Source organism: Heterocephalus glaber, unplaced genomic scaffold (genome assembly GCF_053883595.1).
Source record: "Heterocephalus glaber isolate CG9 unplaced genomic scaffold, H.glaber_assembly_v1.0 deba00001497, whole genome shotgun sequence".
Classification (NCBI taxonomy): domain Eukaryota; kingdom Metazoa; phylum Chordata; class Mammalia; order Rodentia; family Bathyergidae; genus Heterocephalus; species Heterocephalus glaber.
The window spans coordinates 37,030,686-37,044,579 of record NW_028258320.1 but is presented as its reverse complement, the minus strand read 5'-3'; the positions used below and the strand labels follow the sequence as shown (position 1 = coordinate 37,044,579).

Genomic DNA, 13,894 nt, shown 5'->3' with positions numbered 1-13,894 from the left:
TGTTCAATCTCTAGTACTGCTAAAACAAAAAAACAAAAAAACTGCACATTTCATTCAAAGATACCTGATTCAAACCACAATGTATTTCACAGCATGTTAAATAATTACATCCTCTTCAAAAATTTGAAAATATCAAACATTAAATTAGCAGAATGTATGGCCAGGATTTAGCTCAGTGGTGCTGCCGCCTGCCTCGCAAGCAAGCACAAGGTCCTGAATTCGATCCCCAGTACAAAAAAAGAAAAAAAAAAAAATTAGCAGAATATAATCTTTGCAATTACTAATAAAGAAAAAAACCCCTTATTATATTTCAGCCTAAACATCTACAAAGTCAAAGTTTTTCTGAAAGTCACTAAAAATAAATTATAAGTTTTGGGCAATGATACAAAGCAAAAAAATAAGCACATCAAAGAGACAGAATGAGTTAGACAACTAAGCCGTGACACATATCAAAACATAATTCAATTCTACAACCTAGACTTAAACTAAAAATAAGCTAGATTAAAAAATTCAACAAAATACATATAAATCACATAATCAGATAATCACATGTTTGAGACTGAGTGTCCTTCATTCTGTAATATGAAACAAGAAAAAAACTCATTGAAAATCAAGTGTTTTGCTATTGAGAATACAGTACTGTGATACAGCTGAGACCAGCACAGGAAAAGAGGAAAAAATGATCGCCACTGCAAATGAAAAGGCCTTTACTGGGAAGATCTTAAGCTTATTCCCTTCTTCCCTATACCTGATAAGAATACAGTATACAAAGAAAAAAAAAATCCTACACCTCCTTCCTCCAATTTCTAAGACCTAAATTATACTAAAAGTCTTGAAAAATGTGAAAATGGGGGAATACAGAAGTTTAACAGTAAATTAAATTCCTATATTAATGCACTGCAGTGCAAATTTTATTGTAATAAATGTATTTTGCATTCAGGGTTGCATGACTCCCCTAACAAAGCTGAACTTGAAATGTAAGAATGTATCTTTCTTGATGAAAGTGTACATAATTCTTACACATTACAAGTTTTACATCACTGAAGGCAGAGATTACTTTGTGAATAAAAATATGCATTTAAATTGACCTACCTTCAACACTAACTAAAGAAAATTTAATATTGTAACAAAGTTTTACTTTTAAAGTTCTATTATCCTGCCAGGCATAGTGGTTCATGCTTGTAATTCCAGCACTCTGGAGACTGAGGCAGGAGGACTGACATGGACTCCAAGAACAGCCTGGTCTACGTAATGAGTTCAAGACCAGCCTGAACTACCAGAAAAAAAAAAAAGGAAAAAAAAAAAGAAATTCTGTATCTTTATGCTATAAAAATGGGAAGTTTACATCTTACCCTCAATATTTTAAAGCAAATACTTTTTGCCTAGCATGATTAACTTTGTTTTGTTCAATAGTTTGAATGAGCAGAGCATTATACTGTGGTGAAAAAGCAAAACCACAACTATATTATACTGAGCTCCTAAAGGAATTTTCCTATTTTTAAAAGCATTCATTGTTTGCGCTAATTAAACTTCTAACATTTCCAAAACTGAGCAAATTCAGGTACCATTACTGCTTACCCCACAAATGAAAACATCAGTAATTGCTCTACATAAGTAATCTGAAATTATAATTTTTAAGAGCAATAGCTCCTACTTAAAAATTTGCAATGATGAGCCAGATGTGGTGGAACACACCTGTAATCCCAGCACTTGGGAGGCTGAAGGAGGATCCTTAGGAGTTCCAAGCCAGCCTAGGCTACACAGTAGTCCAAGGCCAGTTTGAACTACATAGTGAGAGCCTGTCTCAAAAAAACCAAAAAACAGTGCCAGGGGTTTGGCTCAGTGGTTCCGACGTGTGCCTCGAAGGCTCAGGGTCCTGAATTCGATCCCCGGTACCAAAACAAATGAATAAAAACAACAACAAAAAAAACAATTAACAAAGAGGCAGGTACTATGCTAAATGAATTATTTCCATCCCTGGCCCTAAAAGTGAATTTTCTTATTAAAGAAGAACAAGGGCCAGGGACTTAGCTGAGTGGCACAGTGCCTGCCTGGCAAGCACAAGGTCCTGTGTTCGATCCCCAGTACAGAAAAAAAAAAAAAAAAAAAAAAAAAAACAAGAAAATTCACTTTTAGAAATATTAAGACAATTCACTAACTTTGTATTTATATATACACAGTTCAAACACTAAAGTTAGCTCACTGTTATTTGAAGTAACGACTACTGATAACTATATAGATAACTACTTAAAATAAAAATCATAAAGTCTTCTTTTCCATACTATGTACAGATCAAGGACATTCTTTGGGTAGCAGGTGCAGCTACAATAACCATTTCTCAACAATCTCAACATTATCAACAAGTGTATACCTCCTATTCTGAAGATATCTCCCCATGTCCTAATGTTACCTGTTGCAAATAAAGAGGCTTAACTCTTCTATGCTTTAACTATTCTGAACTAAATTAAAACTTCCCAGCCAAAATTAACTCACTCCAAGTTATGTCTTATATTATTTGCACAGCCTTTTCCATACCAGTGCAAATTCTAAGAATGAAATTGCAACCAATAAAGAAATTAAAGAAAAGATGAAGAGTCAAATCCAATATACTAATTTTACCTTTCCTGACAAATGAATACATGTACTCAATACTTACAAAGAGAACCATTATTCACAGACCAAAACACTTTCACGCACCTAGCAAAAAATGTTTGTGGCAGTAATATGGCCTATAAAAAAAGAATTAAGGATATCAGTTTGCTCAGCAAATCCTTACCAACTTAAGGTTATTCAGTCTAACCTCAACACTGTTGACATCTCTAAAAGCAAGTAGATTAATTTCAAAGCTATCAAATATTTGCAGAAATTATTTCTGACCATAATCTCACAAATTGATGCAAATCTCAATCCATTATGTCTAAAACAAATTCTAACACCTTTTCTTAATGGATTTAAGCTACAAAATGTTCTAATTCTCCATTGCTGACTCAATATCAAATGTATCTAACAAAAAAATGAGACAGCGAGAAGAGAACAAGAGTAATGAGTTCTACACAATATAACTTCAGAATAATTTTTTGAAGTCAAGGTTTCTACAGAAAAATAAAGGTACTAAACAAATATCTTAAACTACACTAATACTGTACCTTCTGGAAACTAAAGCCTTATAAGTATAGCAGAGGCCTAACAATTCAAGCAAATACAACACCTTCATAACCATATACTCTTCTAAAATTTTCTTTACAAACTTTGAATTTGTACCCATTATCAATATGAAAACATTTCCAAATTTTTCTATTACTAAAAAGATTGAAGTAAAAATCTAAAAATTAAATATTTACTGAGAGTGAATTAATGTTGAGACTTTGTTAACTCATTTTCCTACAATGAATAATCCTCCAATTAAAAGTAACTAAAGTGATTTCTTTAGAAGTGGCTTTAAAAATTTCTTAAAAGGTATTAAGCTATCACCAAACAAATAGGAAATAGGGCAAATTCCAAAATAAGAATATTTGAAATCAAGAATTGAAAACTTCACTTCCAAAAAGTTAAGCATTTCATAACATTAATAAGTTTACATATTTTTTAGTGATTATGAGAAAGCAGGTATACGGTTCTACATAAAAATATCACCAGTTTCTTGTCTTATTAAAGTCTAAAGGGCAATACAAATGAATCTTTCTCTGTCTTTCTAAAACTAGGTCTAAAATTAAAGTGGCTATACTTCACCAAATTTATCTTTAATATTTAGTATATTACAACCAACATAAATCTGCATTGATGTACTGTTGCATACAATTGATAAAAATAATAAAATTCCTTTTTTATATTAAGTCATCAAACTATAAATTACCCCTTGCCACTGAACTTTACTCTTGAACAAGCTTTATAAAATGAAGTTTGTAAATTATTTTACAGCAATTAGGTAATCCAGTCATGTTTTTCAAAAGATGTAATTTAGTCAACATAAAAGATTGTGAATAGTTTTAAAAACCTTTTAATTAATTTCAATAATCACAGCCTAAAATTATAGCTAACTTTAATGGTCACTGTACACTCTACAAGTTAAAAATATTCCCAAGGAACATCTATGTCTGAAAAAATGCAAATCTACCAAATAATAAAACTGCATCAAAAACCTAAAGTTTCCACATACTCTAGACACTAAATTTTTTAGTCCCATATTCATCAGTACTTTCCAGACTATTATTAAAGCTCCACTAACAAATTCTTACCTTAATTCAATTTTGCACAGTATTTTAAAACTGAATCATCTACAGCTTCAGTCTGAGAAATCACTTCATTAGCAAATAAAAAGATTCCATTCATGTTTTCATAAGGAATTTAACTTTCACCAGGCTAGTGGATGAAATAGACACTACAACCTGCCAAGACAAAGTCTTCAATGACCATTTTAAAGGCCCCCCAAGGAAAACACTGAAGTGAAACCAAGCAAATCAAAGTGCTTTGGAGTATCAAAATTACTTGGAATACAACTGTCAAAAGAGCAAGGACTTCACTGACGTTTTTCATATCAATATTTTGCTCAATAAAACCACAACTCTAGAAATTTAGTGTTATTAGTCATTTGATGCTACTTTCTATGCATACCATAACTAAAAGTACAGTTTTAGAGAGAGTTTTAAGTCATACAAATTTCATATGCAGAGGCCCACATATTATGACTTTGCTCACATATAAAGATCTGGCAAAATAATATTAAGGTCATATATAAACCCTCACAATTTTAGAGTGGGAAAAGTAAAAATAGCATAATTGCACTCTAAAGCTGAAAGAAATATACCAGAGAATTCTAATAATTTCTTTGTATGGGTTTTTTTTGTTATATAGAAACCTAATTTATTCTTATGTATCTAAAAGTTTGTCCTTATTCACACCAATAATATGCTGCTTTTGAAGTTAAGTCACAAATCAGAATTCTTCCTCAACTATGTTTAGGGCAAGGTGATCAAGTTCAGCCTGCAGAAAAGCTTTTCAATTAATGCAGACTCCAAAATTTCCTAATACTATATCCTTTTAAAATACTATTTTTAACAGAAAACTTAAATCTTGTAAAGTTACTTCTCCAATAATTTCATCTTCATTTTAAGACAAAAATGGAAAAATTAACTATGCATGTTTGTATGCAGCTAATAATATCCAAAAGAATAAAACCTCTTCCAAAAAATCGGACATTTTCTTTAAAAAAAAATACTCCCCACATCAGCAGGAGATACAGAATTTAGTGTCATTCTACCTTGAAACAAAATATTTACTGGTATTTGTTAAGAAATAATTTAGTTAGAATACCTTATAGGACTAGTGTAGCTCAGTGGTAGTGTGCTCACCCTGTGAAAGGCCCTCAGTTCAAACCCTAGCTCACAAAAAAAAAAAAAATTAACTGGCAATTACATAATTTTAACTAAGTACTGTATTTCCACTGCTACAGTTCACAGCAACAAACTTGGAGTCTTAAAAGCAGCCTTCATAGATCTTAAATGCTTCAGTCACTTCAGACCAATAATTTATATTCATACACTTACTGGCCCACCAATAGCTCTCAATTCCTGTCAATACTTTCCATTCCCCAAAAGGGAGTGCTCTATCACCATCCCTGATCAAAATCAGTTTGTTTTAGCTGAAACTGCAAAGATTATTGTTTTTCAATATCCACTAACTTTTTGAAGTAAAAAGCCTAACTTTTAAACAGAACTATACACCATTAAAATTCTTGGGTTTCTGTCTTACTCAACGAGCTAACTCAGTGAATTTAATACATTGTATGCAAAAAGCTAACATACTTACTACACCTGAAGCAAGGGAATTCATTCTTGCCAGCCTTTCTGGATATTCGCTGGTAAATTACACCTGACCTTATACATAGACCAGAGTAAAATTAACGGATACCTAAAAGGTGTCAGAACACCTAAAAACAGGGCGAGAATAGTAATTCTGGTTCACAATATTTAAATTTCAAGTGAGAGTTCAAGTTTAATATCTGTAATCATCATCTGCTGCACACAATACCCTTGAACCTACAGGACACTATCATTCGAATCAAAAACTACTTATTCTCTATTCTCTTACGTATGACAAGACCACTGAAAATAAAATGCTACTGAAAAGCAAATTTCATATCCTATCTTGCACTGCCTCGTCAGAAAAGAAAAAGACCAATTTAACAAACATCTAATAAGAGTTCCTTATAAGGTATATTATGGCACTATTGATTTCAAACTACAAAACTTCTAAATGCAATTCAAAGTTATAACTTAGTTTAAACATACAAACCTACCTTTGCCCACAAATGCTCACCACGTAGGCTGAAAAGGATTCTGCTTTTAAAGTTATGCAAATCAGTCCACAATTCACATTTTAAAAGTATCTATCAATGCAACCCAGGAAACTAAAACCAATCACTGCAAGATTCTGATGCAATACGTGTACGTACAACACTAATTTTCATTTTAATCTGATCTATACCCTTGATCAAGGGCCTAAGCCAAGATTTAATCAAAATATGTTGAACCTCAAAGCGTCTACTTTTTTGTTCATCTATTAGACCGGATTACCGAGCTCGCTAATCCACTACCAGTGTACTGTATTCTGTATTAACGGACAATAGCCCTCAGGAAGAAACCACAGAGTCAGACTAAGAAACCAATCTGTGCACTGACACTTCCAACCAGCCTTGAGTTCCGTCTAGCGAAACACACCCTATGATGAATACACTGAAAAGAGAAGCAAAAATATCTGTGCGAGAAATGTGACCAGGGTTAAATGTTATAGTCCCACAAACTAAGGGAATTTTCCGCATCCGTCTACTCCTACTTCGTAAGAGTGACAGAAAAGCAAAGAGGAGCAGCCTCAGAAATGGATACAGGTCAAGTCTAAGTCGAATCCATCCTCTTGATATCTCCTTTTGTTTCTGCTAACGATCTCTTTGATGATGGCTGTCATGTCTGGGAGCCTGTGGCTGAAGAAAAAGGAGGAGAGAGATGGCAGAAGCTGCTGGTGGCGGGGCTTCTTCTGCAGGATGGAGATGGCTCTGGACTTGGTCGCCGATGCCCCTCGCTCTGCTGCCGCTTGGTTCTGGACCGCGGCCGGGTAATGGCTGCTGCGGCGGCTGCTAGATGGTTGCAGCGACTGGGCCTGCTTCTCTTCAGCAGCCAGCGGCCTGGCAGCGGCAGCAGCGGGATGGGGATACCACGAACAATCCTCGGAACGGCTGCCTCCTGCAGCAGCCTCCTGAGCCCGGGCCGGGGGGTGTGCGGCGGCGGCGGAGGGGAGGCTTAGAGCCGGCCCGGGTCCCTGGAGGTGCCGCCGCCGCCGCCGCCGCCGTGTTGGAGGCAGGAGAAGGGGAGAGACCAACTCTCCGGCGTCCCCAGCCCTGGAAATGGTGACAGGCGACTCGGGCCCCCTCCCCGCCGCCGCGGCTACCGCCGCTTCTACCCCCCGCTCCAGGAGCGGGAGGCGCCGCCGCCGAGCCTTCGCCGGCTCCCGCCCGAGCCCGCGGCTTCCACCGTTCCTCTCAGGAGAAGCAGAGACGAAGCGGCGCGGTTAGAAGAGGAGCCCCAGAGCAGGCGAGAACCGCCGCCGCTGCCGATGCCGCAGGCCGGCCGGCTCCCCGAGGGCGCTGCCCCCGCGGCTGCTCACAGGCGCTGAGAGGGGCTCTGGGCTGCGGCCGCCGCCGTCTCTCATCTCCCTCGCCTGAGCCGGGCCTAGCCTCACAGCGGCTCAACTCTTAAACTTCCATCATGGCTGCAGCTTCCGAGAGGAGAGCACTGAGCGCAGCCGCGTCCCGGCCCCCCGAACGCGTATCCTGCCGCAGTGCACAAAGAGTCCCGCCACATCACCGTCCGCCACCGCGCCGGGAGCCCGGGCGCCTAGAGAGCCGGAGGGGAGGCGGGGAGGCGGGCGAGGGGCGGGGCGGGGCGGGGCGGGCGGGGGGGGGCGGCAGCGGCTGCACCCCAGCTAGCTCTGAGCCCCCAGCCAGCGGGCGTTACTGAGCATGCCCAGTGTGCTACTGTGCTCGCTTCCAGGCGCCGGCTCTGAGCTGCACCAGCGCTAGCGGCGGCTGTTCCTGCAGCAGCAGCGCGGGGCGGCAAAAACAAGCCGAGCCTTGCCCTGTGCCCGGAAACCCAGCCAGAGGCAGGGCAGGCTGCGTTGGGGCGAGAATGACGGTGGAGGGCTGATTATCAAAGCTCCGCGGGAGCGTTGAGCAGTGTCACTGGATCTCGTTTTGACATTACCTGGCACGCAGGTGAAAAGGCGCAGGTGACCGCACTGGCCGGTGCATATATAGGGGAATGCAGGAACTGTGCCCGCAGCGAGGACACCCCTCCCCCGCCCTCGCCCCCGCCCCTGGATCGCGCCCGTCTGGCCTGCATCTGTCGTTCGACTTTGCTCTCGTATCCCAACCGTTCGCGGGGATTCGGCTGGAGCAGTCTTTACCTAGAGATCTCACACCTCCCCCACCGTGTCCTCAAGGTGTCAGTCTCAGCACACACAATTCCCTATTGTATCTCCAGCGTGCATCGCTCCCATTCGCGGCCCCACCGCTCCCTTCTTAGGGATCGCGGTTCATTTGCCCCAAAAATGAAAGCTGTGGACCGAAAGCACCCAGTGTGGACACAGATAGCTCCCTGGATTCCCAGGGCACAGAGGACACCTGTGCAGTGGGCTGAGAGTGGATCCCCGCGTGCCCTTCCCCCCCCCCCGTCCCCGCTGCTTTCCGCAGAGCCGAGCATCTCCCCTCTGGCTCCCGGGCGCTTCAACGCCGCGAACCCAAGCTCCGTCCTCAGAGGCTCCTTCGCCCCGCCCCTTTTCGGCCGTGGTGAAAACCTGGCGCGACGGATCGCCCCGGGCGGGGCTCTGCGCGCCCCGAGGTGGACCTCGCCAGCCGGAGGCCGGAGAGTGAAGTACAGAACGGTAGGAAGCTGCAGCCCTGCGAGTGGGCGGGGCGAGGAGGCCTGGGGATTCGAAAGGAGGTGGAAGGATACAAGAGTCACCGTCGGAACTACTTTCAGGAGGGGGTCACGTGTGCGCCTAGTTGGGGAACTTTCCAAATTCCCACTACCCTATCTCAGTTGCAGCGGCAAGTGCTTCGCTTTCTTTGCTTAGGACACTCCCGCCCGGTAAAGGCAGTGGGACCCCAGTCCCCCACGGGACACAGCGGGAAAGGGGACACAGGCGAGCTTCCCGCAGAAGCGCTGTGTGGCTAGCGCTGGGAAGCTGGTTACACAAGCACCACATCCAAGCACGTGCCCCCGCCTCCCTGCTCCGCTGGCCGCCGCCTTTCCTCGCAGACCGCAAGGGGAGAGTCACCAGGCTGTCACTACTCGCTTGTCATCCACTGAGCAAGCCCAAGGACCGATACCTGAAACTCCTCGCCCTTGATCCGCCAACACTGTGTTCCCAACCGTGGGAGAAGGGGCTGGACCCTGGGGGGTCTGACGCATCTCCTAGCTGATTAACGAGAACCCTTCTGGTTCTGTTCTGGAGCAAAAAGATGTCTCTGTGGCCCGCTACTTGGGTTTGCTGAGTTGCAGCAAAACTCCAGTCACTACCCCTGAACTGGTGAGCGCGCCCCACCTACTGTAAAGTCAGCCAAGTGGCTTTTCTGGTCGGAGAACCTAGTCAAAGGCCATCAGCCTGGAACGAACCTGTCAAGTCGGCTTACAACCCAGATTGCTTGACCTATCACCAAAAGAGCTAGTTCAGAAACGCTGAAAACTGGAACCCATCTCCCCTCCCCCATCAACCAGTATCCACCTTCTGCCTGGGGAGAATTGGCATCAATCAACACCAATTTAGGAATTTTTTCTTTTTTAATTCTTTCCCTGGGGAAGTAGAAATCAAAACGATTTTAATCCATAAATTTCTGCCTTGCGACTTAGGCAGTGGGTCATTTTAGAAATTTGGGGAAATAGGAATGGATTAGCACGTGTGTTGTAATAATTGTGAGTAGGTTCCTAGGAAGGCCTAAAGAGGATTTATGAAATGTATGAGAAAGAAGATCGCATGTGTGTACATCATAGTTGCAGGCAGTCCCCAAAGCCTAAAAACCTCAAGAGGCCTACCTCAGAAAGCCACAAGCCATTACCTAACTCCAAGACTACTAATTAGACCAGGGATATTTACAGTGTTCTTAGAGATCTCTGAGGCTACTTAAACCTGGCATTTATATAAAGCATCTTTTTAAGATATCTCTGCAGGAGTTAGCAACCTGCTGAAGCTTCAATGTTGATATTTATTGGAGGCTGCTTTTGTGCATGGTTCTGGTCCCCTTGAAGGAGGCAGGGACCTTAGGTGCAAAAGGAAATGGAGAGCATGCTGGAAACAGTAGAAGAAAGGCCTCCATTTGGTTTCTAAGTATGCAAATCCTGTCAACACAGGCTAGTGTGAGTTAGAGATTTCTTTATTTTACAAATTACCAAGGATAAGGAGTCCTGGTGTCTAGGTGTTCTACTAGACTACAGGGTAAAGACCTGTGCTGTGCTCAGTTATCTACTGCTGCTTGATGGGGAAAGGGGAAATGAAGATAAGGCAGTTAGATCAAGGGAAGTAGATCGGGGAGGGTAAAATGTCCCATATTTGTGTTTCTCAGGTTGTGATCTGTCCCCAGAGTCCTTGTTACTTACTAGTCCCGCACTATTCTGCCCCTCCCCGGGAGCCTACCCCGTGTGACAATCACTCTCACAGCATCTGAGCAGCTCTTGAATCTGCCTCCCTGGAAGAAAATGAAACGAGGTGCATTCCTGTCTTGCTAGCTATTAGCTTTAAGAGAGAGGATTCTCTTCAGTTCCCATGGCACAGTTATTCCGGAGCAGAGAGGATGTGCATCACCGCCCTCAAGCACTGGAATATGAGACGAGGAAGAAAACGGGAAATGGGTTTTGCTGCTTTTTAACATCAGGTCCTTCTACTTCTCTCTAGCGGTGAATGAAAGGATCATCTACACAGCAACATCAGGTGGATGTTGGGAGTTGCTGAACAAAAATCTGCTCCCTTTCTAGCAGTGTTGTGTGTTCCTGATGTAGCCTTTTTTTTTTTTTTTTACTTTTTCCTTCTACTCAAGGGATGTCCTTACCCATGTGGTAAACCTGAAACCTATAAATGGCCTGGCCCTATGTACAGAAAAAAAATTTTAATAATTTATTTTAAGTTAAAACGTATTATTGGCTGTACAGATATTACAATACACTGGTTTCCAAGCACTTCATTTTATTACCTGTCTGGATTCAGCATGCTCTAGGGAGAAACAGAAGCTTGTAACAAAGGGAGAATTATATAAAGCTTCAAGGAGACTAACTATATAAAATAATTAGAGCATGATAAACCAGCTTTAATTATAATTTCTAATGACTGATTCCAAAACTGTATTGTTACTATACCCAGAGAATGCCTAGGGAAAATTTCTTTTCTCATTTCTTTGATAAGTGAAAAGACCAGCAACTTGATGTGGGTGATATAAATAGTTGATGTGCTCTTTGTAGGTTTGCTAAAATGTCTTTTGTGTGATTATTTTGTCGCTATAGTGCTTTTCTCATCTCCCACACACTGACCTTTCAACAAGAGACCTAAATCAATGGCTTTAATTTTTAAGCCATCTTCTCTATTTTTATCTGTTTATCCAGTGTTTTCTAAATAGTACAATAGGAAAATAATAAAATACAAAAATACAATTGGTTTTAATTTAAACTGCTCTATTCTTCCAGGATTCTGAAGGCTTTCTCCTTATTTAATTCATCCTAGTAATAAATATTGTTCTTTTAAATATAGACAGTTTTCCCAAGACATTCTGCAGAAGGCATTGCAGGGTTCATACAAATAACAATATTCTGAAGGGCCGGGGATTTAGCTCAGTGGTTCTGCCACCTGCCTCACAAGTGCAAGGACCCAAGTTTGATCCCTGGTACCAAAAACAAACAAACCAATATTCTAAAATAAAATGTCTGTATGAGCTTTCCATGTGCTAAATCTCTCCTGAAGTTATTTCAGATGATTCTGTAGCCTTTCCCATCTCAGTAGAGAGTTGTGCTGCCGAAAGCATCACTTTCCAGAAATAAGGTTTGGACTGGGTGATTCTAGGGGAATCAGGAGCAGGCCAGCCACTCACTGTGTGGCATTCAGAAAATGAGCTTTAGTGGCACAGACCTGTGATCCCAGCTACTCTAGTAGCTGAGGCAGGAGACTCACAAGCGCAAGGCCAGCCTGGGCAACTTAGCAAGTCCCTGTCTCAAACTAATGAAACGGCTGAGGCTTCAGTGGTAGAGCCCTCACCCAGAATGTGTGAGGCCCAGGGTCCAATCCCCAGTGCTACAAAAGGGGGAGGGGGCAACTTGCACCAGAGAATGACAGAAAAACCTAAGATGACAATACACTTTAACTGTTCTAGTCTCCAAACTAATTTTTACTATTGGGAATTCTGCTTTGGTCTTATAATACTAACTCTTAACACTAGCCCTGTGAAACACATTTTGTGTTTTGGCACTTCCAATAATTTTTAAAAAGTAATTATAATTTTTTTAAGTAATTATAATACCATCAGATAAACTGGCATCTTCATAGAGTTCTGTCTAGGTATAGGAAGAACACTGAGAAAGAATGAAGGTTGAACATTGCCTCACTCCTAAATAGCTTTCCCTTCAGAACATCCTGGTGGCCCCTGAAGCATCACAACAAAAAGTACCTTTTTGGTCGTTGTTATTATGTTTTTGTTTTGTTGTTTGTTTGAGATAGTATCTCACTGTGTAGCCCAGGCTGGCCTTGGACTCTTGATCCTCCTGCCTCAGCCTCCTGAGTGGCAGAATTACAAGTGTACACCATACCTGTCTTTTTTTCTTTTCTTCTCTCTTTTCTTTTTTTTTTTTTCAGTATTTGTGATTGAACCCAGGGCTTTCACACTGAACTATATCCCCAGCCCATTTTTTATTTTAAGACAGCCTCACTAAGTCACTAGGTTGCCCAAAGTGGGCTTGAACTTGTGATCTTCCTGCCTCAGCCTCCTAAAGTGCTGGGGAAGACATGTGGTCCCCTCGACTATGAATTTGTCGAGGTCTGGAAAGTCCAAGATATCTTACCCACATGTCTAGCACCTCAGCTGGGGTAGCTGACATGGGGAGGGTCCTTCCTCTCTTCATGTGGTTGCTCATTAGCTCTTGCTCCTGTCTGGGGTCTAGGCTAGCACTTCAGAATGAAAAAAATTTTTTTGAAACAGGGTCTCACTATGTAGTCCAAGCTGGCCTTGAATTCATGGCAGTCCTCCTGCTTCAGCCTCCCAAGTGTTGGTATTACAAATGTCTGCCACCATGCCAGTCAGGGTTCACCTCTTGTCCATAAAGCCACATCTACAATTCTTTCAAAAACAAACTTCTCAGCCTGGTATGGTATTGTACATCTCTAATCCCAGCACTCAGGAGGCTGAGGCAGGAAGGACTGCCTTGAGTTCAAGGCCAACCTGGGCTACATTGTGAGTTCAAGACCAGCCTGAACTCCACAGCGAGACCCTGTCTCAAAAATCCAAAAACAAAACCTCTATCTCTACTTTGGACTTGTGAAAGTGACTGCTGTATGACAGCCCTTAAGATTCCTGGAAATCCTTTTGTCCAGATGAAGGCCAGCATCTTATCAGAGTCTGGATCTTTACCTTGAGGCCACATTGTACAGCCAGACTCTGAAGCTATTTCTGACTTTGAGATTTGTTGGCTAAAGAGACCCTCCTAGGCTTTATTTACATTTTCTATGTTCTGCTTGAAAAACTGAGTATTTCTTTTTTTTAATCACTGGTATCTCTGGTGGTACCATCATATGTTGCTTGTGTACCATTGTAGATCACTAAAAGAAGCCGACCGACACTTAAGACAGTCAGCCTGAACATCTCCTTTGCCAG

At 41.8% G+C, this 13,894-nt stretch overlaps 3 protein-coding genes across 4 annotated transcripts in view; 1 reads left to right on the top strand and 2 right to left on the bottom strand.

The window, feature by feature from the left end:
* Positions 1-7,432, bottom strand: part of Pten (phosphatase and tensin homolog) — an 86,300-nt gene extending 78,868 nt beyond the window's left edge. The window contains exon 1 of one of the 2 annotated variants that reach the window (XM_087184865.1): positions 6,882-7,432. In XM_087184865.1, the coding sequence (XP_087040991.1) occupies positions 6,882-6,960 (79 nt within the window). In that variant the 5' untranslated portion in view covers positions 6,961-7,432. The remainder of the gene's footprint in view (positions 1-6,881) is intronic. The other variant, XM_021239126.2, reaches the window with a different exon arrangement.
* A 323-nt stretch (positions 7,433-7,755) lies between these two features.
* Mldhr (mitochondrial lactate dehydrogenase regulator) lies at positions 7,756-7,853 on the bottom strand. Its single transcript, XM_087184866.1, is given in 2 exon segments — positions 7,756-7,809; positions 7,812-7,853. Coding segments are annotated over 2 exon segments (96 nt in total).
* A 733-nt stretch (positions 7,854-8,586) lies between these two features.
* On the top strand, positions 8,587-11,574 carry Klln (killin, p53 regulated DNA replication inhibitor). Its single transcript, XM_021239143.2, has one exon. It carries the CDS (start codon positions 8,599-8,601, stop codon positions 9,121-9,123), a length of 525 nt encoding a protein of 174 aa, XP_021094802.2. The 5' UTR covers positions 8,587-8,598; the 3' UTR covers positions 9,124-11,574.
* Positions 11,575-13,894: the final 2,320 nt, after the last annotated feature.